This window comes from Crocuta crocuta, unplaced genomic scaffold (assembly GCF_008692635.1).
Source record: "Crocuta crocuta isolate KB4526 unplaced genomic scaffold, BGI_CrCroc_1.0 scaffold132, whole genome shotgun sequence".
In the NCBI taxonomy this organism is placed as follows: Eukaryota; Metazoa; Chordata; class Mammalia; order Carnivora; family Hyaenidae; genus Crocuta; species Crocuta crocuta.
In genome coordinates this window covers 3,767,065-3,793,831 of record NW_027528611.1, presented here as the reverse complement: position 1 = coordinate 3,793,831, position 26,767 = coordinate 3,767,065, and the positions used below count along the sequence as shown (strand labels likewise).

Below are 26,767 nucleotides of genomic sequence, written 5' to 3'. Positions count from 1 at the left end.
CCTACTCCTCGACTCCATCTAACCTACTACGTACTGACTTTATTATTTGTCTTCCCCAACTCCTAGTGCCTTACTCCATGAGGGCAGGGACATTTGTCTGTTTTGTTCACTGCCGTCTTCCCAGCATTTATAGCAATGCCTGGCGCATAGCATGCATTCCTTAGTCGTCCCAAGAATGACTATCATGCTTCCGGGAAGCGTCAAGAATCAGGATTACAGGCGCGTGGATTGAACCTCGCGGGGACCCTTCGTACCTCCCCTCCCGCCTAGATGTAAGTGACGAGATACAGGGGAAGCCCCGCCCCTCGCTCGGCCGCGGCGGGTAAGGCGGTCACAGCGCAGCGCGGCGGGCGGATTGGATGACCGGGTGGGGTTTCTGCAGTCGCTTTTGACTCGTCGATTTAACGGCGTCGGCGCTTGTTGTGTGCGTCACTTCCGGGCGGCGCGGGACGGAGTGGTCAACGGCCTGCGGAGCAACATGCCTAAGTGAGTCGGGGCCCGAATCTGGGGATGTTCGCGGTCCCAGTCGCTACTGTGGCCCAGTGGGGAAGTGCAGAGCGGGTTCTAGCTCTTGAAGTTTCCCGGGAAGCGAGAGCGTGTGGGGGAGGGAGTCCGAGAGTTCTAGATACTGTTGTCTCCCGATGTGTGTAGGTCGGCTCCGGGCAGGGCAACAAAAAAAGCCTAGTTTGTGTTAGGTCGCTTTGATTGACGTCTTGGCATCGCTCATAGGTCTTTTTATATTTTATCTTAGTTGGACTGCATTTCGGTGGATGGGCATCTGTTAACTGGTTGTCGTCTTTTTCTCTATCCTTCCACCCCTTTCCAGGTTTTATTGTGACTACTGCGACACATACCTCACCCATGACTCTGTAAGTAGGGTTTCTTTTCAGTTTCAAAACACCTTGTATATAACAAATTGGGTTTTTCAGGTAGAAATTTGTGCTTTCATCCTGTTGAGGTCTAAGTGCTTCTGCTTGGAAAAAATAACCTGGTTTTCTTTCCCTGCATCTTTATTGTAACTGGTTTCGTAATTTGAAATTATTGGTCTTCCTGCAGTTAGGGTTTTGAGTTGAGACCTAAAATAATGAAGGTGAAAAAACCTTACATGACAAGTAAAAATTCCAGGAACGTGTCCTGGAGTTCAAATATTTGATTGTGGGGGCACCTGGGTGGCTCAGTTGGTTAAGCCTCTGACTTCAGCATAGGTCAAGATCTCACCGTTCATTAGTTCGAGCCACTCATAGGCTCTGTGCTAGCAGCTCAGAGCCTGGAGCCTGCTTCGGGTTCTGTGTCTCTCTCTCTCAATGTTCCTCCCCTGCTTGCACTCTCTCTCAAAAATAAATATTTAAAAAAAACCAAAATATTTTATTTTGACAAGGCATTCAGACATTTGACTGATTAAACTGGAAAGAAATGACTAAATTTGAAACTGAGTACTGTACTTCAGTTTAATTAAAACTGCTTAAATAATAACGACTAAGATTGAATATTTACTGTGCTTCAGGCAGTGTTCCAGATGCTTTACATGTATCATGTTGTTTAATGTTCATGATGAGCCTCTACAGTTAGCATTATCTCCATTTTACAGAGGAGGAAACTGAGGTAGAGTATAGATAAATGACCCACGGGATGTTAATAAACCAGTAAGTTGTACAGAGCTGTAAAAAGAGCCTAGGCAGTGTATACTTTAGGGTTTCTATGCCGGCAGGCCTCACACTTTTTTGTGTCATGGTCCTTTTATATTCTTGAAAATTACTGAGTTCTTTTCTTTATTATTATTATTTTAATGTCTATTTTTGAGAATAAGGGAGAAAAAGCATGAGTGGGAGGGGCAGAGAGACAGAGGGAGACACAAAATCTGAAACAGGCTCCAGGCTCTGAGCTGCCAGCACAGAACCCGATGTGGGGCTCGAACCCACGAACCGTGAGATCATGAACTGAGCCGAGGTCAAGACCCAACCCACTGAGCCACCCAGGTGCCCCAAAATACCAATTTAAAGAAAATTCTTAAAGAATTCTTTTAAAAAATAGTTACAGGGTTTATATTGGTTTAGCTATTAATATTTGCTGTATTTGAAATTAAAACTTAAAATTTTAAAAATACTTACTGATTTGAAAGTAACAATAACAAACTTTATTTGTGAAACAAATGATCTTTTAAAATGAAAAATGGGAGCTCCTGGGTGGCTCAAGTCAGTTAAGCTGACTCCTGATCCCAGCTCACGCCTTGATATCAATCAGGGTGGTGAGTTCAAGCCTTGCGTTGTGCTCCGTGCTGGACATGGAGCCTACTTATAAAATAATAATAGTACAAAAAAAGTTAAAAGTGGCCATGTTCAAAAAAGTGCAGAATGGGGGCGCCTGGGTGGCTCAGTCGGTTAAGCGTCCGAGTTCGGCTCAGGTCATGATCTTGCGGTTCATGGATTTGAGCCCTGTGTCGGGCTCTGTGCTGACAGCCAGCTCAGAGCCTGGAGCCTGTTTCAGATTCTGTGTCTCCCTCTCTCTCTTACCCTCCCCTGCTCACACTGTGTGTCTCTCTCTCTCAGAAATAAATAAAATACTATATTTAAAAAAAAGTGCAGAATGGCATTGCTTTAACCTTTTTACAGATCTCTTTAATGCCTGACATAGTGGCAGACCACTGGATTCTTCTGCATCAAATTTGTTGCACTATGTTTTGGTTGAATTATGTGAAGAAACCAGCCTCTCATGGATAAGGAGTGAAAAAAGGAGGGGTACCTTACTAGCCTTTTTAGGTGATTGTGGATATTCTCTAATACTTTGTTACTGCACCCAGACTCAACATATGGTTAGTTGCAGTGTGGAATCTTAAACCATATCAGACTTTTCATACTCTGCTACATCAAAATTCATTGGTCTGTCTTGCACTTTGAGTGAATCTTTTACCAGACAGGATTTTGTAAAATGCTCTGGTCATTTGGAAAATGAATATTGGAATATTGATTCACTCAGTTAAACAAATCTTTCAAGTGTTGACACATTTGATTATGTACTATAAAAATTCACATTAATGTCACTGTCTAATCAGAAATGGCTTTCCTTTAAATTCTTTTTTTTTTTTCTAAATATTTCTGAGAGAGAGAGAGAGAGAGAGAGACACACACAGCACAAGCGGGGGAGGGGCAGAGGGAGACACAGATCCAAAGCAGGCGCCAGGCTCTGAGCTGTCAGCACAGAGCCCACTGTGAGGCTCAAACTGGTGAACTGCGAGATCATGACCTGAGCCAAAGTTAGACACTTAACTGACTGAGCCACCCAGGCGCCCCTAAAGTTCATTAATTCTTGAGATAGAGACACGGTGCTAGCTGGGGAGGGTCAGAGAGAGAGGAGAGGGAGACACAGAATCTGAAGCAGGCTTCAGGCTCTGAGCTGTCAGGACAGAGCCTGACCCAGGGCTTGAGATCCTGAGCCGTGAGATCATGACCTGAGCCAAAGTCAGATGCTTAACCGACTGAACCACTCAGGAGCCCCAGAAATGGCTTTTAAGTACTGGGAAGCCGACAAGCTCATGGTAGTAGATAAGGTTTTCTAAAATTCAGAGTTGTGTTTGAACGCTCAAATTTTATTATTGGCAATAAATACTACCAATTGCTTCCTTGAAGTGACAGGCTCACTTCATTTATTTATTTTTGAGAAGTCTTGAATATCCAATTGGTTTCTCATTTGTTGTTTCATGTAAAAATGATGTCCAACAAAGAGGCAAGAGGTAAAACTTAACAACTTGAACCAGTTGCATTCCTGCTTTCCTTTGACTTAGCTTCCTGTTTTGGCATGTAGCTGAAGTATTTTGTACATACTTCTCATTTTGCACCTAGAATATTAAAAAGACATGAATCCTGCTTAGGATTCTCTCCCTCAGCCTCTGCCCTTCCACTGTTCATGCTTGCACGCTCTCTCTCTCTCTCAAAATCAATAAATGAAAAAAAAGACAGTCTGTGTTTATGTGACATTGGTCATATCTGCTGCTTCTGAAGCAATTTTGTGAAGAGAGGATATGTCAGTAGGGGGTGGTTAGACGGGAGTGAGGAGCATCTGAGTAAGATCTGGGCTCCAGGCCTTGGTTTGCTGCTTACCTGCTATGTGTTTTAAGACAAGTCTTTGAGCATAAATTGAAGATGACAACCTTGTGATTCTTTTTTTAAGTTTTACTTATTTATTTTGAGAGAGAGAGAGAGAGAACATGAGCAGGGGAGGGGCAGAGAGAAGGCAAGAGAGAATCCCAAGCTGGCTCCATGCTGTCAGCATGGAGCCTGATGCAGGGCTGGACCCCATGAACTGTTAGATCTTGAGCGGAGCTGAAATCAAGAATTGGACACTTAACCAACTGAGCCACCCAGTTGCGCCAACCTTGTGATTTAAAAAAAATTTTTTTTAAATGTTTATTTATTTTTGAGAGAAACAGACAGAATGCAAGCAGGGGAGGGGCAGAGAAAGAGGGAGACACAGAATCAGAAGCAGGCTTCAGGCTCTGAGCTCCAGGGTCTGAGCTGTCAGCACAGAGACTGATTTGGGGCTAAAACCCATGGACCCATGAGATCATGACCTGAGCCGCAGTTGAACGCTTAATCAAGAGCCACCCAGGTGCCCCCCAACCTTGTGCTTTTTAAATCAGTTTTATTGACTTATACTTTATGTTTGATTAAATGCACACATTTTAAGTATACAGCATGATGACTCGGCAAATACTTAACAGTTTGGTGTGTATGTTGAGATAATAGAACCATCACCCCAGAAATATCCCCTTGTGTTTTTCGGCAGTCATTCTCCTGTACCCTTGGCCCCCGACTGATCCGATTTTTATTATGAAAGATCAGTATTACTGGTTTTAAAACTTGATATGAGTGAAATTTTATGGTATATACTCGTGTATCCTTTTTTTTTTTTTTTATTTTGCTGAGCATGCTTTTGAGATTTGTCCATATGGTGTGTATCAGTGATCAGTTCTGATTAATATTCCATTGTACTATGAGCATGTGATTATTATGATGATTGAGACACTGCTTATAAAGTAGATAGCATGGTGTTTGGTATGTGGTAAGTGTTCAATAAATGTTAACTTAAACAAATGGTTGTAACTGTGGAGTTTATCTTATATCAATTTTACCTTGGTAAAGCTCTTAAAGAACAAAAGGATTAGTGGGCTAGAGATAAAGTCTGTATGTGATTCACATAGCCTGTATTCTAGACTCATAGTCATTAAAAAGAAAATATTCTTATGAACAGTTTTATATATATATATATTTATATGTATTTAAAGTACTTATATATATTAAGTATATATAAATACATAAACTATATTATTTTGCTATAGAATAATCTAAGAAAGGACATTAAAACGACATTATATTCTAGATCAGGAGTTTGCAAACTTTTCTTAAAGTGCCAGATTGTAATTATTTTAGGTTCGTGGACCATATAGTTTTTGTTGTGATGACTTGTAGACTCTGGGTCTAAAGTTCTTTCTTGTCTTAGCAAGGATTAAAAAATAGGAGAGAGAGATGGCTAATGTCTGGGAAAAGACAAGAGCTCTGAATAAGGGTCCTTGCCCCATATTTATTAAGATCAGAAGGCTTACAAACATGATGGGCGTGCACAAAGAGGCAAGATACTGTGAACATTAACTTATAGGCATGAGGGAAAGGGGGTTTTTGAAGATATACAATGTTTGGGGTTTGGGTTAATGTAAAGCAAAATCCTGGTGCCAGACAGATGGTAGTTAATGGCAGATAGGAGACGCTGTGTCTGTTTGTCTTAGCTAGCCTAGGGGAGAAGATAGGGGAAATAACCTCAGGGTTAATAAGACANTCCTAGCATTGCTATTGCTGGGTCATAGGGGAGTTCTATTGTTAGTTTCCTGAGGAACCTCCACATTGTTTTCCAGAGGGGCTGCACCAGTTTACATTCCCACCAACAGAAGACACCTTTTCTTTTTTAACCATCTCTGCTCTGGGCTGCTTAGTCTGCGGCGTATTGGTCTATAGTCCAATTTACTTGTTTTGCCTTACTTGGCCCTATTCTCCTGTGAAAGCAGCTTCTCTGCTATAGTACTAAATTGGGAGGCACTTTTGCCCTACCTGCCTAATCTTGCTTACCTCATATGCCTTTGTATTGGGAGCCTTTGCACCCATTCCTACCTTGGGCCTTTGCCCATCCCTATCTACTTTGGGGTTTGCACCCCCCTATTCTTGGTGCCTTTGCACCGTCCTGTTCTTGGGGAGCTAATGCGCTGTCCTATTCTTGGGGTGCCAATCATGTTTACCCAAACGCAGGTGAGAGCATGCTATGGCTTTTTATTTTTCTATGCCTTGTTAACCCATTGGTATAAGCCCAGGATTCCTAAGCCTGTTCCCCACAGTGACTCAGTTCTGCTTTGTGGGGAAAAGAAATAGTACATAAACGAATGTGGCTGTTTCACTAACTTGTTTTACAAAATCAGGTGGCTGGCCTAAGGGCCACAGATTGTGGACCTTTGTTTTAGATAATATAGTAAATTACCACAGTATATTACTGGATAATATTTATAAGTAATGCTTTAGCACCCAGCTTAAGCCTCTTGAGGTAGCCCGGCTACTTCTATAAAGGAAAGGCTTTATAAAATTTCGAGTTTGGGCAACTTGTTTCTGTGACTGATCGGACTTTTTTGTTTTACAGCCATCTGTGAGAAAGACACACTGCAGTGGTAGGAAACACAAAGAGAATGTGAAAGACTACTATCAGAAATGGATGGAAGAGCAAGCCCAGAGCCTGATCGACAAAACAAGTATGTTTCGATCTCTTGTTCTGATGCGGTAGAATGGTCCCATTCTTTCACATCCCTGTCTCTCTGTTGTTTTTCACAGAAGCGACTTATTCTGAGTTATAAATAGGAGCATTCTGATGTGTTGAATGACAGAATCAGAAGATCTTTAGTTTCCCAGGGAATCTAGAAACACGTTAATATTAATTATTGAGGTTAGAGCAATCGGGTATTGATAACATTGGGAAGTGGGGCAGAGAAGAATGAGTTGCCTAATGTTTCTTTGTTGACATGGACCAGATTTTGTAGCAAATTTGTACAGATTTTGTAGCAAATGAAACCCCTTTGTAGTGAACTGTTTTCGTTTTATAATAGGAAAAGGCAAGGGGTGGGTTTATGATTACCTTCAAAGAGTTTGAGAGACTTTGAGACTTTGAGTTTCTTAGTCATGTAGTCCTGACAAAGACACCTGCTCGAAAAGGAAGCCGATGTGATACAGTAGTCTGGGTATGTTTTGGACCTCTGTTGGACATGCCATACTCTTTTTGTTTAATTAGGGACATTTTTGTTTAGGCTGATTGAGTTCAAGACATTGACAGAAGATGAGCCTGGAGCCTGACATGGGGTTTGATCTCATGAACCATAGGATCATGACCAGAGCCAAAATCAAGAGTTGGATGCATACCCAACTGAGCCACTCTGGCAACCAAGTGTATTTTTAATTTTAATTCCAGTATTGTTAACTATGAGTATATGTTTTAGTATTTGTTTGTGACTTTTTGTAAAGCCTAATACAAATGATCTTCAGTTTCTTTTCATTTGTGCCTCATATTGTCAGAAAGAAAGAAGTTTATTTTATTGGACATTTTTTAAGATCATACTGTCCTTCAGAGTGGGCTCTTTAAAATCGTTGTTTCTCATTCATATCTCTTAGCTCAGTACATTCAAAATTGGTAAACCATAATGATGAAAAGTTTTGCAAAGTCTGGTCTTTGGTATCACACTTGGGTTTTTTGTTTTTGTTTTTTAAGTTTGATTATTCATTCTGAGAGAGACAGTGCAAGTGGGGCAGGGTCAGAGACAGTGGAGACAGAGAATTCCAAGCAGGCTTTGTGCTGTCCGTGCAGAGCCAGATGCGGGGCTTAAATTCATGAAACTGTGGGATCATGACCTGAGCCAAAACCAGGAGTCAGATGCTTAACCTCCTGAGCCCCCCAGGCACCCCTCACACATTTTTCAAACAAAACTGAATGGTTTGACTTGGTTATAAACTACATCTACAGATTAAAGGTGATTGCTTCTCTTTGGTAAGACACTGGTAGATGGGAGGTCTTCACTCCAGGCTCTCAGAGTTAATTCGACCATAGCATTTTTGACTAAATAAAAGTTAAGAAACCCAAAGCAATAAGCCAGGTTGTAATTTCTGCTGGTAAACACAGTTGATTTAGAAACTGTAGAGGCCGTGATGTAGTGATCTTAAATGAATACTTTTTAGAGTGAAATCATTGTGAAATAAAATGAAAAGGGTTAGTTTAGTAAATGGGGTATTGAGTTCTTATTCGGTGTGTGTTGTTTTTTTCTTTCCAAAGCCGCTGCATTTCAGCAAGGAAAGATTCCTCCTACTCCATTCTCTGCTCCCCCTCCTGCAGGGGCCATGATTCCACCTCCCCCCAGTCTCCGTAAGTTCACAAAGTTTTTAACAGTTATCAGTTAAGAGGGGCAGATTATCCTTTGATTTTGTTGAATTATCTTATAGTTGGCTTCTGAATGCTTGTTGAATGAATAGATAGTAAAAGAAAGTAACATCAGTGGAATGATTTCTGAAATGTCTTCGGAGTTACCTTCTGATTGCATTATTACTAGTATATGGTATTCATGACATCCCAAGTGGGGCCAAGACAATTCAATGGAAAAGTCAGAATGTACCTGTGATTAGATGAGTTAATATATGGAGAGATATTGATGAGTACATTCAATTATTTATTGCTCTGAACGCAATAAATGGATTAAAGTGTAGTGGATAAACTCTTCAGTCTTTCTTCCTATTTTTAACCCAGGTAACACAAATATATATACCTTGGGAAAACCAAGAATTGGACAGTTGAAAATGGGGTGGATCAAAGGCCTCTCTTCTCTGAGAAGGTTTTTTGTTTCTAAATGACAGAAGGGAATAACTAGGCCTTAAGTTCCATGGCTTTCCTGGAAGGGCTTAGAATTGAAATTGAATTCAGAAACCTAACATTGGTCCTATAAGTAACCATGGATGTGAACACAAGTGGGCTGTAGTTGTACACTAAAGCAGGTAGACCACTAATGGCCCACCAAACCTTTCTTGGGCTTCCACCATCCTGGGCCTGGTCAGGCCTTGGTCACAGCAGCTCTCAGGTCACCTGTCTTACTCTGTATGTTGGCTGGTTGGCACCCAACTCTGTTATTTTTAATAGTGGAATAATCTGTAATATGAATGTGCCATAATTAACCTCACCTTTTTGTAATTGTTGGACACAAAATGTTGTAAATGGTACTGTCAGGAATATCCCTGCATACACATCTGTGTATTTCCAAAGAATCTTTTAAAGATTTTGACTTTTTTTTAGCTAAAAGAAGATATATATCTTAACAGCTATATATATATATGATATATATATATAAGATATATATATCATATATATATTTTAATGTTTCTTTAACGTCTATTTTTGAGAGAGAAGAGGGCAGAAAGAGAGGGATATAAAGGATATGAAATGGGTTCTGTGCTGACAGCAGAGTGTTGATGTGGGGCTCGAACTCCCCAACTGTGAGATCATGACCTGAACTGAAGTTGGACGCTTAATTGACTAAGTCACCCAGGCACTCCAAAGATTTTAATTTTTTTAAAAAACAGATCTGAAATTATGTACTTGTGGCTTAAGTTGGCCAGGAACTCTACAGAAGGTGTAATACCCTTTAAAAAAAATTAAACTTTTGGAATTTTTTAAACCTGTGCTGACTTCATTTTGTATTTCTGTCTAGGCAGTCTTGTTCTTGTTTTTCAGTCATAAAGTAACTGAAGTTTTGTAGCATATTGGTTTTTATGGATCTACTGTTATAAAAGAAATTGTAAGAAGTCTATTATTCCAGAACTTGGGCTGGACCATAAGGCCCTACTAGGTTCATAGAAGAGGAAATGTTAATATGTAAGCATATCTTAACCTCAGCCCCTATTTGTTATTGCAGCGGGTCCTCCTCGCCCTGGTATGATGCCAGCACCCCACATGGGGGGCCCTCCCATGATGCCAATGATGGGCCCTCCTCCTCCTGGGATGATGCCAGTGGGACCTGGTAAGTTTGAATCTCTTTCCTTTTAGGATGCTCCATTGTGTTGTGTTTTAGTGCTTTGTTTAAGTGGAATTCTTACTACGTTGTCTAAATGTATTGCGACAAATTACACTTGGTGAATCTGTAATGATAAAATTTTATCAGTATAATTGGATGATATCCAAAGACCTTGTGCTACTAAAAGGATACGGCTGCCTTTTTTTATTTCCTTCTCCCTCCCTCCTGTTTCCTTGCCTCCCTCCTGACTTTTGGTCATTCATAATGAAGAGGAAGGTAGTTGAATTTTTCCCAAGGGGGTAATAAGATAGGTAAATACTTATACTGCTACTTTTTTCAGTTTTGATCTGGAGCACTGCTGCCTCTTGTTGCTGACTCAATCTTTGGTTAACTAGGCCAGGTTAGTGTATGAAAAAGGCCTCAGCCCTGTAGTTAGTCGTTTATTCAGGAAAGGGGGAAACCCCATCTCAAACATTGTAATTTAACATAAACATAAATATATACTAACGTGCAGATTTTTCTGATACTAGTCAGGGCCTTTGCTTTGAAATCGAGCCTAGTGATTGATTGGAGCACCATATATTTCTTGCCTAAACCAGTAAACCATACCCATAATGCATTCTTTACCAACTTTAGTGTCTATTTCTTTCACAGATAGAAACCTTGTGAGGCAATCTAGTTTCAATCTTTTATGATCCTCTCACCTATCAAATCTGTGAGCACTTTTTGGGATAATTTACTTTTTCTAAGTATCCACATAGTTTTCACGGAAGCAGTTCTTTTTTAAATGCTCATTTTTGGGGCGCCTGGGTGGCTTAGTCGGTTAAGCGTCCGACTTTCGCTTAGGTCATGATCTCGCAGTTCGTGGGTTTGAGCCCTGCGTCGGGCTCTGTGCTGACTGTCAGCTCAGAGCCTGGAGCCTGTTTCCGAGTCTGTGTCTCCCTCTCTCTCTGACCCTCCCCTGCTCACGCTGTCTCTCTCTCTCTCCTAGAAATAAATAAAAAAATAAAATGCTCATTTTTATTGACTTGCAGAAGTTAAATTCTATAATAAGAATAAATACAACGGACATAAGTCTACAACTCGACTGGTAAGACAAGATAGACAAGGTGCAGAGGTTTTAGTTAGAGTAGCTTCCTAGCTAGAAGCATTCAGTGTGCTTGCTACGGGTATCATTTAGAGGGATAGGAGGAGAGTATAGGTAAGAGTTCCTGCCTTACTGGGTTTTGAAGCCCAAACAAAGTGATTTAGATGGCTTTTTGTGCATTCTTTTTTTTGAGAGTGAGAGCCCGTGTGCACTTGGCACCTGGAGGAGAGGCAGAGGAAGATGGGGAGAGAATCTTAAGCAGGCTCCTTGCCCAGTGTGGAGCTCTGGCTCATTACCCTGAGGTCATGACCTGAGCCACCCAGGCATCCCTTGTTTTACATTCTTAAATCAAGGTCACAAATTCAAATCCTAGAGGGTTTAGGAATGTGGTGGACTGGAAATGCATGACACACCTAAAGAAGGCTTCTAGAAAAAAAAAAAAGAAGGCTTCTAGAACTAGCTTCGGCCTGCAGTTGACATTTGAGAATGCAGGCTTAGTGTTGCCAGTTCGCCCGAGTATTTTGTTGTTGTTTTCAGCCAGGATAAAATCATAATACGGGATTTAATTAAGATGCTTAACTAGTTGGGGGTGGGCAGGGATAAGAATTGGTTGACATAACATAGAACGTTGGCCATGGGTGAGTAATTATTGAAGCTGGATGATGGGTACGTGGATGTTCATTATACTCTTTCTATTCTTGTGTATGTTTGAATATTTCCATAATAGAAGGTTGATGAAAGGTATCCAGACTTACTAGTAATTAGACTTAATAATTGCCAATGTTGGCAACTGATTAAAATTAAATGTACTGTGGAGACCAAAGTAAACAAATTTTCAGCTGCCTGGTTTTCAGTCTTTGGTCTAGCTGAGTTTCTTCTGGGAAATGCTGAATTTAGATTATGTTATGGTAGAGTTTTTAATAAGATACTTAGAAACTTAGTATCATTTTCCATTCCTTTTGAAATTGATCTTAACATTTGTACCTGTTGAATTTTGTGTCATTGCATATCCTTGTGTTTACTTTTTGTGGTAAGGCTGTATTCGGTCCTAAATGCAGTTTTCTCTTGAACTGTTGCAGACCTTTAATCAAAATGGTTTAAAAAGTAGGTAAAATTTGATAGTTAAAGAGAAGATCTATAACATGAAAATTATGAGGCATAATGATAAAATGAATACCCGTGAACCCACCGTTCGGCCAAGGAAGTAGAATATTAGCAATTCTGTGAAGCTGCCAGTGTTCTTCCCCAACCCCCGTCTCTTCTGCCCTCCCTTCCCTGGCTAATTTATTTGTCTGGTGTATTGATGGGACACTTCAAAAAATTCTTTGACAGTTTCTAAAATGCATTAGAAAAATTAGATTTGTATATGTGCGCTAATTGTCATAAATCACGTTATTGCTTATTTTTCTTGACTTGAGCTAAGTATGGTTACTAACAGGTTCTCAGCATGGGCCTCCTGCTCACCTTTCCTACAACTCCGAACAAACGCTTAGTGGTAAGATTGTCCTCTGTGCCTGTGTACATTCATGGAAATAGCTCCTGGTTATATGGTGGATAGAACTGATGAAGAGAGCTCACTGGGTAACATGTGACTTAGTTGTGAATTTCCCCAAGTGAGAAAAGGTCAATTTAGGGAACTAGTGTCCCTGGTGGTTTCTGGAAAGCACTCTATTAATAGCTCCCCCTTACTATGATTAGATCATGATGCCCATATGGTTCTTGTGTTGACCTTTGTTCTTTGTTTAAGAATGTCTAAGTAATTTACAGAGGTGATAAATTTGTTGCATTTCTTCTGTCAAGTGTGTCTTTTTTCTAGCATTTTGCAGGGGGCTACTTTTTGTCTTTCATTGAAGTCCCACTAAGCTCTCTATAAGTAGTAGTTTTCTGACTCTCTTTTTTCCTTTTCTTTGTTTTGTCCTGCAGCTCCTGGAATGCGGCCGCCTATGGGAGGCCACATGCCGATGATGCCTGGGCCCCCGATGATGATACCTCCTGCCCGTCCCATGATGGTGCCCACTCGACTGGGAATGACTCGACCGGACAGATAAGGAGAGACAGGGGCCTCTTTGCATCCATTTTATATCACTCGTTCTACTTCACCAGGAGATCATGGTGCTGTGACTCTGGGTGTTTTCTAATGGCATGACAAGGAAGACTTGCTCCCCCTTCCTATCAAACAGAGGATAGTTTTTGCAAGGGAGTAGTGGGACAAACAAACAACAAAAAGAGCAATTTTCATTTGTATTGTGAAATGTGAAAATAAAGTTGTCAACTGTTTTAGTTAAAACTGTGTTCCCTTTTTTCTCCCCCCTGTATTCTTTGTGTGTCATAAAAGAGATGAAGTATTCCAGTTGTTTTTCTCTAGCTCATTCTCTCTTCAGCATGCCCTCTGCATGGCATTTTGTTTTTCCTTAGCTATCGAGTTAGTCCCTTTGGACATCTTGCCTTTGTTTAGTAAAGCTCTCATGTACAAGACTTGGTAAATCTAACACTGGTAGAGCTTTTTGTTGATTACAATAAGAAACAGCACAATTGGTTACTTTTTCACATGAACATTTGGTGTGGTAAGTGGAAAGTTCTAAGTCTCTTATGCTGAAGTAGGGAAAAAGACTTTTCAGTGTATGCATGTCAGCTAAAGATGGCAAGAATGGCCTTAACCTCAGCTTCTCCTTTCTCTTAGTTCCTCTTTTTCATAGGTTTCAGTATCAGAAAACTTTCTACTAGCAATGGTAAAATTATGCAGATTTCCATGGTACGGAAATTGTCTTCAGAATGTCATTTGTTATATCAAAGAAACATCTAGAAAGTAAGCCATTGGCACTGTTCATATTCAGCTCGGTGTAAAATCTGAACTGCTATTTCACGTTGCAAAGGGGAATAAAAACTGCTACAGTCTTTGGGGAGGGCGGTTTAGCAGGATCTATCAGAATTACAGTACCTTTGACTACAAGACTGCATTGTAGCAGAAGACTGGAAATAACATACATGTCCATCGAAGGGGCATGATTTATCAAGTATGACACATCTATAAAATGGCATATACTAGGCACGTTAAAACAATAAAGAAGCTCTCTGTGGGGAAAGATCTCCAACATCCACATTGTTTTGAACCTTGATTTGTTGAGAATGTATTATTCACTGCTATTCGTACTTGAAGTATGTATATGTACCTGTTTGTGCATAAAGGATCTCTGGAAGGACATATACACACCTGGTAATCCTCGTTGCCAGTGAAGAGTAAATGGGTGGCTGGGGGACCGGGATGAATGAGAAAGGCTTGTCACCTTTCTGTATCTTTTGGAATTTGAATCTTTACTTAAAAACACAACAGGGGCACGTGGGTGGCTCAGTTGGTTAAGTGTCCAACTTCGGCTCAGGTCATGATCTCCTGGTTCATAGGTTCAAGCTCCATGTTGTGCTCTGTGCTGACAACTCAGCCTGGAGCCTGCCTGGAATTCTGTGTCTCCCTCTCTCCGCTCCTCCCTTGCTCATGCTGTGACTCTCTCTGTCTCTCAAAAATAAATAAACATTAAAAACAATAATAAAATGATCTTTGCCATCTGAGGTTATTGTTATAGTGATTTTCTGGCAGAGGGTGCCCTAAACCAGAAGTTACAACCTAGCTGATTTTTTAAAAATAAAGATTCCAGATTTTGATCTAATATATCTGAGGTGAGGCTTAGGAAATTCACAATTTTGGAAAGCTCCCCACGAAATTTTTATTATTGGTGGGCTGGGCAAACTCTGTCTTAGGATAATCCTGGAGATATGTGTATGTCTATATATACTTTTTTATAGATGTATAGCTGGAAACTGAAATAGCACTTGGTGGGTGGCTTTTTCCCCCTAGAAACTTGAAGAGGGGCTAATTAAGGCAAATAACCTTATCTAGGTAAACAGGTGGTCAAAAATAGACATCTGGACAGAGATGATTTTATGCTAAGCCTCTAAAAGCTCAGTCAATTTCCTAATTTGAGTCTTTACTAGGACTACTTGTTGCTTTTTAGCTTTCCGTTGTTATATCTTTTAATGAAAGACTTATCAGAAATTGATTATTTGTATAGCTGACTTTTATAGCTCAGATTTGTTATTTCAATCTGCAGACTTGAGAGGTTGTTAGGGGAAACTGCCAACTGAGCTTACATGTGACTCAGCACGTTTGTGGTTTGGATGGCTCTCTCGGGCTCACCGTGCTGAGGCTGTCTTTTGTGTATATATAGAAAGCCCACAGATCCCTATTTTATTTTTTAAAATAGTCTCAGGTACTTTGGAATAACCCCAGTCTTCCTAAAAGAAAGCTTTTTCCAAAGTATATTTTTAAGGTTGAATATCCATTCTAGAAACATTATTTTTCTTTTTTTTTTAAGTTTTTATTTATAAGTAATCTCCATACCCAATGTTGAGTCTTGAACTCACCACTGGAGATCAAGAGTTGGACACTCCACCGACTGAGCTAACAACCAGGGGCCCCGAAACGTTTGTTTTCTTGGAAGAACGTGTGTTACATAGTTTTAGAAAAACAGTGTGATGACTTAAAAGTTTAACAAACTTTACACTGAACTAAAGTAGGAATAAATAGTTCTAAGGTTCTTTTTGTCTTTTTATTAACTCCGTCAAAGTCAAACTGGAGCACCTGGGTGTGTTTGCTAAATGTCTGACTGGCTCGGTCACAGGTTCATGGGTTCGAGCCCCATGTTGGGGCTGCTGTGCTGACCGCTCGGGGCCTGCTTCAGATTCTCTGTCTCCCTTTCTCTCTCTCTCTCTCTCTCTCTGCCCCTCCTCTGCTCATTCTCTCTCTTTCTCAAAAATAAATAAGCATTAAAAACAACTTTCAAGAAGTCAAACTGTTACAGCTAATGATCATAAGACATTTCCTTTGTAAGAGGCTGTGAAGAACCCAAACTTATTTATTGCTATTGATCTATGCCTTTAGACATCTGGTTTTAATTGTAAAATGTGAATTAACTATAATGTGAGGTTTGTATAGTGAAAACAAGAATGCCACTAGATCTCAAGAATTGAAGAAGTTAGTATAGATGTGGGGCAACATGCTTTCTTCCTTTTCTGTGAGAAGATCCAGAGTCGCTGGAAGTGCATTTGAAGTCTAAGCTAGCATCGTTTCCATTGCCTCGGCTTCAGTGGTTTGTCAGAATGCCAGTCCCCTTGATTCCCAGCTGCAGAGAAATGGGATCCTTGCATAGAGCCGCAGGCTAATTTGGTCATCCTGTATGGAAAAAGTCCCGTGGTGATTAAGTGTTTGTCCCAATTAAATAGCTTCAGTCAGATGGTATCTTTTAGGCTCCTGGATGTATTTGGTAAACAGAAGAAAAAAGCCTAGCCTGCCTTAGGTTTACAGAAATGTCCTGAAATAAATGTTAATCTGATTGGGGTCATTTCTTTCCCTCCCAATTGAAAGCTTTCGGGTTAGGTTTTCTGGCACAGAATCAAATAAAACATTTAGGATAGTTCATTAGATAGGTACAGAATTAAGGAAATCTGTGTGCTGCTTATTGTCCTCTCTAGGGGTGGGAGAGATTGCAGACTTAATAGAAAAGTTGGCAAGAAAAGAACTGTACAAAGAACACTTATATACCCTCTGACCAAGGTATTACCTATTGGCATTTCACTTCATTTGTTTATTTGTGTGTGTGTTTTCTCCCTCTCTCTGTATGTACATGTATATATATTTTTCCTGAACCATTTGGGAGTAAGTTGCTTATATCCAGCCTTTTACCATAAATACTTAGGTATACATTTTTTTTAAGGTATACATTTTCTTAAGAATAAGTACATTTTCTTACACAACCACGGTTTACTCGTCAAGCTCAAAAAATGTATCCTTTATTCAATAATTTAATCTGCCCATCTGATTTCATTTTTATCCATTGATCCAACATGGTCCTTACAGTTTTTTCCCCTTTCCTGTACAGGATCCCGTCCAGAATCATGTACTTCATTTTTTGGTCAGATTTCCTCAGTCTCCTTTAATTTAGAACAATTCTCAGCCTTTGTCTTTTATGGCACTGATAATTTCACCAACTTTTGTTTAATACAGTGTCCCTCATTCCTCATTTTGGGTTTGCCTGATGTTTTCTCATGATTACATTCTGGTACATGTCCTCAGTTGTGTCTCTGGGACATCACATCTGTAGGCAGGTACGTAATGTCCATCCGCCCCTCGGTGATGATAATGTTGATTACCCATCAAGGTGTTGTCCAATTTCTCCATACTTGTTCTTTTTGAATAAGTGTCTTTCCTCAGCTGCCATTTAAAAAAGGCCCATTGACTTAGTGCTCATTTAATAGTAAGACTTTGAACACAGCCTAGGAAGCAAGATCTCAAAGCTCTTTGTAAGGACTTTAATTCAGCTTTCACAGTGACCCTGAGAAACAGGTCTCCTAAAACTTTCCCCCTTTTCTTTGCCTGTACATCACATCCTAGTAACTTTGGGGAGAAAGAACAGAGGTAAAAGGACAAAGAACTTTACCTCTATGGTCAAATGCTACATTTCTCCCCTCTTTATCCCTGTTATAGTGAGGCAGGTAAAGAGGGACAAAAGGATGAGTAATGTAATAGAGCTGAGAATGGCGGACAGAATTACTAATTGCCCACTCCAGTATCCATTACTATCTGTAATAATAGAACCCCTAATCTTTTTAAAGTTTATTTAGTGAGGGAGAGAGGGGGAAAGAGAGCAGGGGAGGGGCAGAGATTGAGGGAGAGACAGAATCCCAAGCAGGCTATGTGCTATAAGCGCAGAACCTGAACTGGGGCTTGATCCCATGACCCTGGGATCACGATCTGACTTGAGCTAGTCAGTCACTTAACTGAGCCACTTAGGCGTCCCCCTAATTTCTTACCTGCATCCACGCCTGTCAGCAGTAAATAGCACATTTGCCATAGCTTTTACTTAGGTGAGGTCCCATGGCAAGAGAGAACATGTCTATTTTTCCTGCCATTTTTCTTTCCTGTTGATAGGAATGTGGATATGATGTTTGTTTGAAATGTAAGCAACATCTTGGACCATAAACTGGCAACAAAGGATGGTGTTAGCAAGATAGAAGGAGTTGAGGTCCCTAATGTTGAAGAGCTGCCATGAACTGCCTTCCTCAGACTTCTTTTACATGAAAGGGATCTAAACATACTTCTTATTGAAGTCTTGTCATTTTTTGAGTTTTCTGTTATGTGCAGCTGAATCTAATCTGATAAAAAAAAAAGAGATACTCAAGGAGAAGAGGGATATTGACTCATTTGTCCTACTAAGAAGTCAGACAGTAAGAAACACCACTGTTGTATGATACATGCCATGAAGTAAGTAGGAGGCATAGGGAGTGCCAGATCAGGGGTGACTGCGGAGATGACATGAAGGGGTGGGAGTGGAGGGAACCACAGAGATGTTTAGTGCACCCACATTCCAGGTGGAGGGAACAGCAAGTACAAAGACTCTGAAGTAGAAGTCTCCTTAATTTTTGCAGGAACATCAGGGAAGTCAGTCTGCTCACAACAGCTAGAGCTGTTGAGAGGGATGGATAGGTTCATTGTCTTGATTGTGGTGGTGTTTTCACTGTTGTGTGTACACGTCAAAACTTTTAAAAATTGTGTGCCTTTCTATACGTCAATCATGCCTCAGTAAAGTCTTAAAAACGTCATCGCTACCATCAACTAGAAAACTACTCTCAAGAATCCTGAGGCAGTGACAACCCATCACTGTTCTTCTTAACTCTCGAGTTCTCTATAAAAATCACCTTTCCTTGTTGGCATAGTCTCATCCTTCTCTGGGCATTGTGTGTGTCCTCTTCTGTTCCATACATAGCACATACCTACACTGCACACACAGATGTTTAGTCATGAATTAGGAGATGTGGCCGTCCTGCCAAGCAGCTGAAGAAAGCTTCTGGGTCCGAAAGCGATCAGCTAGGTAATTTTAAAATGTATAGATGGTAGACTATTGCTCTGTAATAAGAAAGAATAAACTAATGATACGACAACTTGATGGATCTCAAGGGCATTGTGCTTGAGTGAAAAAAGCCACTCTGAAAAGTCACATACTGCATGTTTTCATTGGTATAAATGACAAAATTATCAAGATGAAGAACAAATTAGTAGTTGCCAGGGGTGAGGGATGTGTTGGGGGTGAGGGGTGCAGGAAATGTCTATAAAGCGGTAGTATGAGGGAGACTTTTATCGTGATGGAGTAGTCTGTGTCTTGATTGTGGTAGTAATTATGTAAGTCTATCCATTTGGTTAAATGAATTAAACACACCTACCAATATTGTGCTCATTTTTTAAAAGTTAACTTATTTTGCACTGGGTGTTATATGGAAACCAACTTGACAATAAACTATTTGTAAAAAAAAAAAAAGTTAACTTATTTTGAGAGACTGAGCTGGGGAGGGGCAGAGAGAGGCAGAGAGAGAGAATCCCAAGCAGGCTCTGTGCTGTTAGCATGGAGCCCTACATGGGGCTTGAACCTACAAACAAGATCATGACCTGAGCGGAAACCAAGAGTATAACCTTAACCAACGGAGCCACCCAGATGCCCCTTTATTTTGCTTCATTTTATTGCACTTTGCAGATATTGTACTTTGACAAAGTTTGTGGCAACCCTATGTGGAGCAAGTCTATCAGTACCATTTTCCCAACAGCATTTGCTAACTTTGTGTCTTTGTGTCACATTTTGGTACTTCTCTTAATAGTGAAAACTTTTTCATTATTGTTATATTTGAATTGCTACACATCTCATAAAATTTTAATGGATGAGGATTTGCTTCTTATCGATGAGCAAAGAAAGTATTTTCTTGAGATGGAATCTACTCCCGGTGAAGCTGCTGTGGAGTCTATTGAAATGACAGCAAAAGATTAGAATATCAAATAAAGGTAATAGAGAAAGTAGTGAGGGCAGGGTTTGAGAGGATTGACTCCATTTTTGAAAGTCTACTGTGGGTAAGACACTATCAAACAGCATCACATACTACAGTGAAATCAATCGTTTGTGAAATGAAGAGTTGATCAATGTGATAAATTTCATCTTTGTCTTATTTTAAGAAATTGGCCCAGCCGCTCCAGTCCTTAGCAACCGCCACCTGGATTGGTTATCAGAGCCATCAACATTGTAGCAAGACTTTCTGCCATCAGAAAGATTACAACTTGCTGAAAGTCCAGATGATGGTTAGCATTTTTTAGCAGTAGGGTATTTTTAAGATATTTATGTATTCATTTTGAGAGAGTGTGTGCGTGCTTGCAGGGGAGGAGCAGAGAGAGAATCCCAAGCTGGTGTCCTATTAGTGCAGAGCCTGATGTGGGGCTCAATCTCATGAACTAGGGGATCATGACCTGAGCTGAAATCAAGAGTCAGCTGCTTAATCGACTGAGCCACCCAGGCACCCCACAGTAAGGTATTTTTAAAAATAACTTATCTTTTAATTTACATCCAAGTTAGTCAGCACATAGTGCAATGTTAATTTCAGGAGTATATTTTTAATGCCCCTTACCCATTTAGCCCATCCCCCCTCCCACAGCCCCCCCAGTAACCCTCTTGTTTGTTTTCCATATTTAAGAGTCTCGTATGTTTTTGTCCCCCTCCCTGTTTTTATACTATTTTTGCTTTTCTTCCCTTATGTTCATCCATTTTGTATCTTGAAGTCCTCATATGAGTGAAGTCATAATGATATTTGTCACAGTAAGGGATTTTTTAAAAAAAGGTATATACATTGTTTTTTAAGACATAACGCTATGGCACACTTAATAGGCTACAGTATACTATAAACTTTCATGTACTAAGAAACCAAAAAACTTATTTGACTTGTCTTATTGTGATATTTGCTTTATTATGGTGATCTGGAACCAAACTCAGCCTGCAATATCTCTGAGATATGCCTGTATCCGTTTCCTGGGTTTTATGTTACTGTGGTTATGTAAGATGTAAGTAACCATTGCAGGAAAGTGGGTGAAGGGAACACGAGACTTCTCTGTATGATCTTCACAACTTCCTATGAATCTATAGCTAATTCAAAATAAAATGTTAAAAGCATTAAAGAAAATGTATGGACTTAGGCTTCCAGAAAGATGGAGTAGATGTACTTTTCCCTATTCCTACTGCTAAGTACAGCTAAAACCCTAGAATGAATGTGTGTGTGTGTGTGTGTGTGTGTGTGTGTGTGTGTGTGTGTGTGTGTAAAACAAGCAGAAGAAGACTGAAAAGTGGAAAGAATGCAGACCTTGGGGACCCAAGGAACAACATAATGAGCTCTGGATTTTCTTTTGCTTCATATATCCCAGACTTGGAGCAGAAGCTAGCAAGTAAGAAATACTGATAGGCCATAGACAAAACACACCCCAAGAAAAGCCTGCTTTCTTTTTAAAACTTTTTTTAACAATTGTTTAAATGTTTATATATATTTTTGAGAGAGAGAGAGAGAGACAGTGAGAGCAGAGAAGGGCAGAGAGAGAGAGGGAAATACAGAATCCAAAGCAGGTTCCAGGCTCTGAGCTGTCAGCACAGAGCCCAATGTGGGGCTCGAACTCATGAACCCAGAGACTGTGACCTGTGCTGAAGTCGGACGCTTAACCATCTGAGCCACCCAGGCGCCCCAAAAAGCCTACTTTCTGTAGGCAAAGGACTAGAAAAGAGACAGCTTAGCAAGATAGAAAACTTTTAGACAATAACCACTTTACTCCACCCAAACACCACAAGGAAAAAACCCAGGCCCTATTCCTACTCGTGCCACAAAGGCCAAGTGAGGTGCTTATTCTTCCACCTAGGCTGCTCAGCATCAGCTATGGCGGCTTCCAAGGAAGTCCTCTGGTTTTTGAGGCCCTGGATCTCATCCTGGAGGCAGCTGAGGTTCTTGGAAATCTCCGTCCTGGTGCGATGGAGGTCATCCTGTGCTTCCCGCCAATGTCTGCAGCTCCTCGTACTTGATCTGGTACATGGTCTCAGTCTCAGCCCTGCTGTGGTTGGCGACTTCCTCGTACTGGGCCTCGACCTTGGCAATGATGCCGTCCAGTTCTGGGGAGCAGCTGTTGTCCATGGACAGACAGCACCACGGACGTGTCTGAGGTCTGGGACTGCAGCCCACGGATCTCCTCTTCCTACAGCTGCCTTAAGAACTTGATCTCGTCGGTCAGCCCTTTCAAGCGGGACTCCAGCTCCACCTTGTTCATGTAAGCTTTATCCAAATCCTTCTTGATGACAAATTCATTCCCCACGTCTGCATGTTCTTTAATCTCCTCCTTGTATTGATTCTTGAAGTCCTCCACCAGGCTTTGCATGTTGCCAAGCTCCACCTCCAGCTTCAGCTTCTCCTGGCCCAGGGTGTCCAGCTGCCCCTGAAAGTTGTTGATGTAACTCTCGAACATGTCCATGTTGCTCTGAGCAGTGTTCTGCCGTGCTTTGTCCCTGAAGGAGGCAAACTTGTTATTAGGGGTCTTGATCTGCTCCTTCTCCTGAGTGCACACAGCCTGGATGTTGGGGTCCACCTCCAGCTTAAGGGGGCTCAGCAGGCTCTGGTTCACTGAGACAGCTGTGATGGCCCTCATACCCCTGGCTCTGGCGTAGCCCCTGACCACACTCATGTTGCTGCCCAGGTCACCCCGGAAGCTTCTGCCCCTGCCCACTTGGGACAGGGCAGAGCTGATGCGGGCGCCAGGAGTGGCTGCTGAAGGCCCAGGGACTGGAGGTGGGCATCTTGTAGGACTTCTGGGTTACCCTGATGGACATGGTGGAGGCTGGAGTGGAGGCGAGGAGGCTGAACCTGACTGAGTTTCGAGAGGAGCAGAGAAGCTGCTTCTAGGGTCTAAAAAAGACTTTTTGTGCATCAAAGGGCACACAATCAGGAAAATGAAAAGATGACTCACAGAATTGGAGAATTTTTTTTTCAAATAATATATCTGACAAAGGACTTGTATCTAGAATATAAAAAGAACAATTGCAACTCAATGACAAAAAGATAACCTGATTTAAAAGGGATCTGGATATTTCTCCAAAGATATACAAATGGCTTATAAGCCATGAAAAGATGCTCAACGTCATTAGCCATTAAGGAAATCTACACAAATTCTTAAGCAAATATTAATAATAGAATTCAGCAATATATGAAATTATTTACCATGGCCAGATGAGGTTTATTCTAGGGATGCAGGTTAGTTCAGTATTTGAAAATCCATCAGTGGAATACACCATGTTAACAGGCTAAAGAAAAATCACATGAATACAACATTCAATGCAGAAAAAAAAATTTGAAAAAACTGACCATTTATTCTTTTTAAAAATTATTTAATGTTTTATTTATTTCTGAGACAGAGACAGCATATGCAGGGGAGGGTCAGAGAGAGAGGGAGACACAGAATCTGAAACAGGCTCTAGGCTCTGAGCTAGCTGTCAGCACAAAGCCTGACACGGGGCTCGAATTCACAAACTGCGAGATAATGACCTGAGCCAAAGTTGGACGCTTACCCAACTGAGCCACCCAGGCGCCCCTGAACATTTATTCTTGATAAAAACTCAGTAAAATAGGACTAGAGAACCTCCTTAACTTGATAAAGAGCATCCACAAAAAATCTACAGATAACATTATACTTAATGGTGAAAGACTGAATGAATGCTTTCCCGCTAAGATTGGGAACAGAAAATATGTGTGCTCTCACTGCAACAGCATTCCAACTAGTCTGAAGGATCCATTTGCTTCAAGCTTATGCACTCCTTGCTTGCTGACCAAAGTCCCATGGTAGGTAGCAGAACTAACATAGTCTTGAGATTTTCAGACCACTGGCCTTGAGGAGCGAAGGGCCCCTCTTTCCCAGAAGATAAGGCCTGACTACATTCGAGAAAATGGTTGCCACTGATGTCAGCAAATCTGTTTAGGGTCATGTTGACAAAGGACGAAACTAACTGTGTGGGCACCTGCTTCTCCTGCACATAGCTTCCCTCCCTTTCCCCATAACTACTACTACTACTACTACTACTGCTACTACTACTACTACTACTACTACTACTTCTCCTTCTCATCCTCCCCTACCCCTCCTCCTTCTTCTTTTTGTTTTAAAGAAAGAGAGACAGAGCATGAGCAGGGGAGAGAATTAGAGGGAGAAAGAGAATCCCAAGCAGGCGTCAAGCTCAGAGTGGGGTCTGATGAAGGGCTTGATCCCACAACCGTGAGATCAAAATCAAGAGTCATTTGCTCAACTGACTGAGCCACCCAGGCGCCCCACCCTCCCCCATGACTTCTTTAAAACCTTCCATCTTCCCTGATGGGGTGGATGTCCCTGGATGGGAAGATGGGTCTTTGAGATGTTAGTCCACCATCTTCCCAGGTTGCCGGCTTCCTGAATAAAGCAACCTTTCCTTTCCCACCATCACTTGTCTCCCAAGTATTCATTTTCGAGTGGCAAGCGGCAGAACCTGAGTTCAGAATCAGTTCTCTGTCTGGTAACATCGCCAGTCCCATTAAACAAAGTGCCAGGAATTGCAGCCTGCTCTATAAGTCAAGAAAAGGAAATAAAAGGCACTGTATCAGAAAAGTAGAAATGCTCCATCTACAGAGTGTATTAATGTCAATGTTCTGGTTGGTTATATCATACTGAAGTTTTACAATGTGTTACCCTTGGGAGGAACTGAGTAAAGGATGCAGGGATATCTTTGCATTATTTCTTCCCACTGAAAGTTAACATACAATCATCTCAAAATGTTTAACTTTTAAAAAAGTATGGATTGGGCCCAAGTTCCTTTTATTTATTTATATTTGATTTTAAAAATTATTTTTAAATGTTTATTTTGAGAGAGCGAGAGCGCAAGCATGAGTCAGAGAGGGGTAGAGAGAAGAGGAGAGAACCCTAAGTAGCATCCATGCTGTAAGAGCAGAGCTCGTCGTGGGGCAATAAGCCACCTCGGTACCCTCTTTTATTTTTATATGCTTTGCATTCTTAGCATTGCAGAAAAAGATAAACACATTAATACTATTGGTTAGACTATGAATTCTCCTATTCCACTTGTCCTTAGAAGGGCCATACTTTTTTTTAGAGCAGTTTTTGCTTTCAACAAAAACAACTCAGTCACCGAGCATGATGAATTGTTCAACAAGGATGCCGAATCTCTGAGCCTGAGCTTGGGGAAGCTATGTTTTACACAGCTGATGTCAGATATCCAGTCAGCTGCTAGGGTTCTCCAGGAAAAGAAGCACAAAAATGCAAGAAATTGCCTCAGGGCCCCTACAACTGGCAGGTGAATCGGGAGAGAGTGGTAATGGTCAATTATGCTGGCAAGAAACTTCTTCCATGGGAGCTACTGGTTCCTGATATGTTTTTAGTTGAGAGGTGGGCAGAGGGACAAATAATGAGCCCCCAGGCTGAGGATTATTTGCTTCCCTTTTAAAAAGGTAATTTTGGGGGCACCTGGGTGGCTCAGTCAGTTGACCGTCAGACCTCTCTGCTCCTGAGTTCCAGACTGGCGTCAGGCTCTGGGCTGACAGCTCAGAGCCTGGAACCTGCTTGGGATTTTGTGTCTCCCTCTCTCTCTGCCCCTTCCCCATTCACGTTCTGTCTCTCTCTCAAGAATAAATAGACATTATTTTTTTTAAAAAAGTTAATTTAGGGGAACTTTTAGGGAAAAATTGAATTTACTATAAGGTACACATAGGAATACATGAATTTTGTTGTTTATTTTAAAATTTAACGTTTTATAGTTGACTATGCTTGAACTATCTCTGGAATCAGGTAACAACTGTATTACCTGTTGTTATATGCCCGTATCAGGTGTATGCCCGTATCAGGTGTATGTATTACCTATTCACAAATATGGATAGGTGGCCGGATTTCCTTTAAGCCTGTCTCCGAGAGTATTTTACCAGGATTTTGCTCTAAGATTTAAGTCCAGAAAACTGCCACCTTTTCACGTTTGCCACCGGTTCTACAGGTGTCCCCAGCATATGGGTTACACTTAAATGTATGAACGAAATAGAGTCGAAATAGCAACTAAATTGAGAGGAAGAACACTGGGGTCTAGTCCCGAGCCTCACTGAGTAGTTGTGACTTCGGGCAAGCTTTTTCAACTGTTCTCTCGGGCTTCAGTTCCTTACGTGTTAAGTAAACATTTGCTTATTGGTTAGTCAGGGAGAGGTTAAATGAAGCACGGAGACAGATGGTGATGCGGAGCCCCCTTCTCAGTTCTTTAGCCCAAAGCAGACGACGGCGGTGGTTCCAAGGGCCCGTGACGTTCTTGAGACTACTTGCCACTCCTCAGGCTGATTTCTGGAGTGGAGTTAGCTGGTGCTCAACCAATAGTGACCATGCGAAGGAAGTGAATGAGAAACGGACCAGGCGCTGAGCAATTATCTGGCGAGTTCCTGCCAAAAATTACGAACTTGCCGCCATTCCCTTGTGCTTCAAAGCAACTGCGGGAGTGTGAACCTCGTACAGTTTAGAGGCGAAGCCTTCCAGATCTCTTTCCACAGAGCGGCNTCTCTGTAGCAGCGCGCGCCTCCGGCCGCTGCGAGCCGGGCTGGCGGCGCGAGACCTCCGCGTCGCTCCGGGCTGGCTACCGCGGCGCCGCACGGGTGGGTGGGATCGTGGAGGAGCTCCAGGCGCCGGGGCAGGGGCCGGAGGGCTCCGTGGC

General features: G+C 41.4%; 1 protein-coding gene and 1 pseudogene across 1 annotated transcript; one reads left to right on the top strand and one right to left on the bottom strand.

The window, feature by feature from the left end:
* The first annotated feature begins 328 nt into the window (after window positions 1–328).
* Window positions 329–14,723, top strand: SNRPC (small nuclear ribonucleoprotein polypeptide C). Its single transcript, XM_077754938.1, has 6 exons — window positions 329–486; window positions 827–869; window positions 6,673–6,781; window positions 8,347–8,436; window positions 9,974–10,078; window positions 13,083–14,723. Exons 1-6 carry the CDS (start codon window positions 479–481, stop codon window positions 13,205–13,207), a joined length of 480 nt encoding a protein of 159 aa, XP_077611064.1. The 5' UTR covers window positions 329–478; the 3' UTR covers window positions 13,208–14,723.
* A 7,151-nt stretch (window positions 14,724–21,874) lies between these two features.
* Window positions 21,875–22,879, bottom strand: LOC144224014 (keratin, type II cytoskeletal 8 pseudogene; annotated as a pseudogene).
* Between the last annotated feature and the right edge of the window lie 3,888 nt (window positions 22,880–26,767).

Excerpts from the sequence above, each read along its gene's own strand:
- SNRPC (XM_077754938.1), top strand. Across the intron at positions 870-6,672 it reads CATACCTCACCCATGACTCT|CCATCTGTGAGAAAGACACA; the intron begins GTAAGTAGGGTT and ends TTTGTTTTACAG. Across the intron at positions 10,079-13,082 it reads GATGATGCCAGTGGGACCTG|CTCCTGGAATGCGGCCGCCT; the intron begins GTAAGTTTGAAT and ends TTTGTCCTGCAG.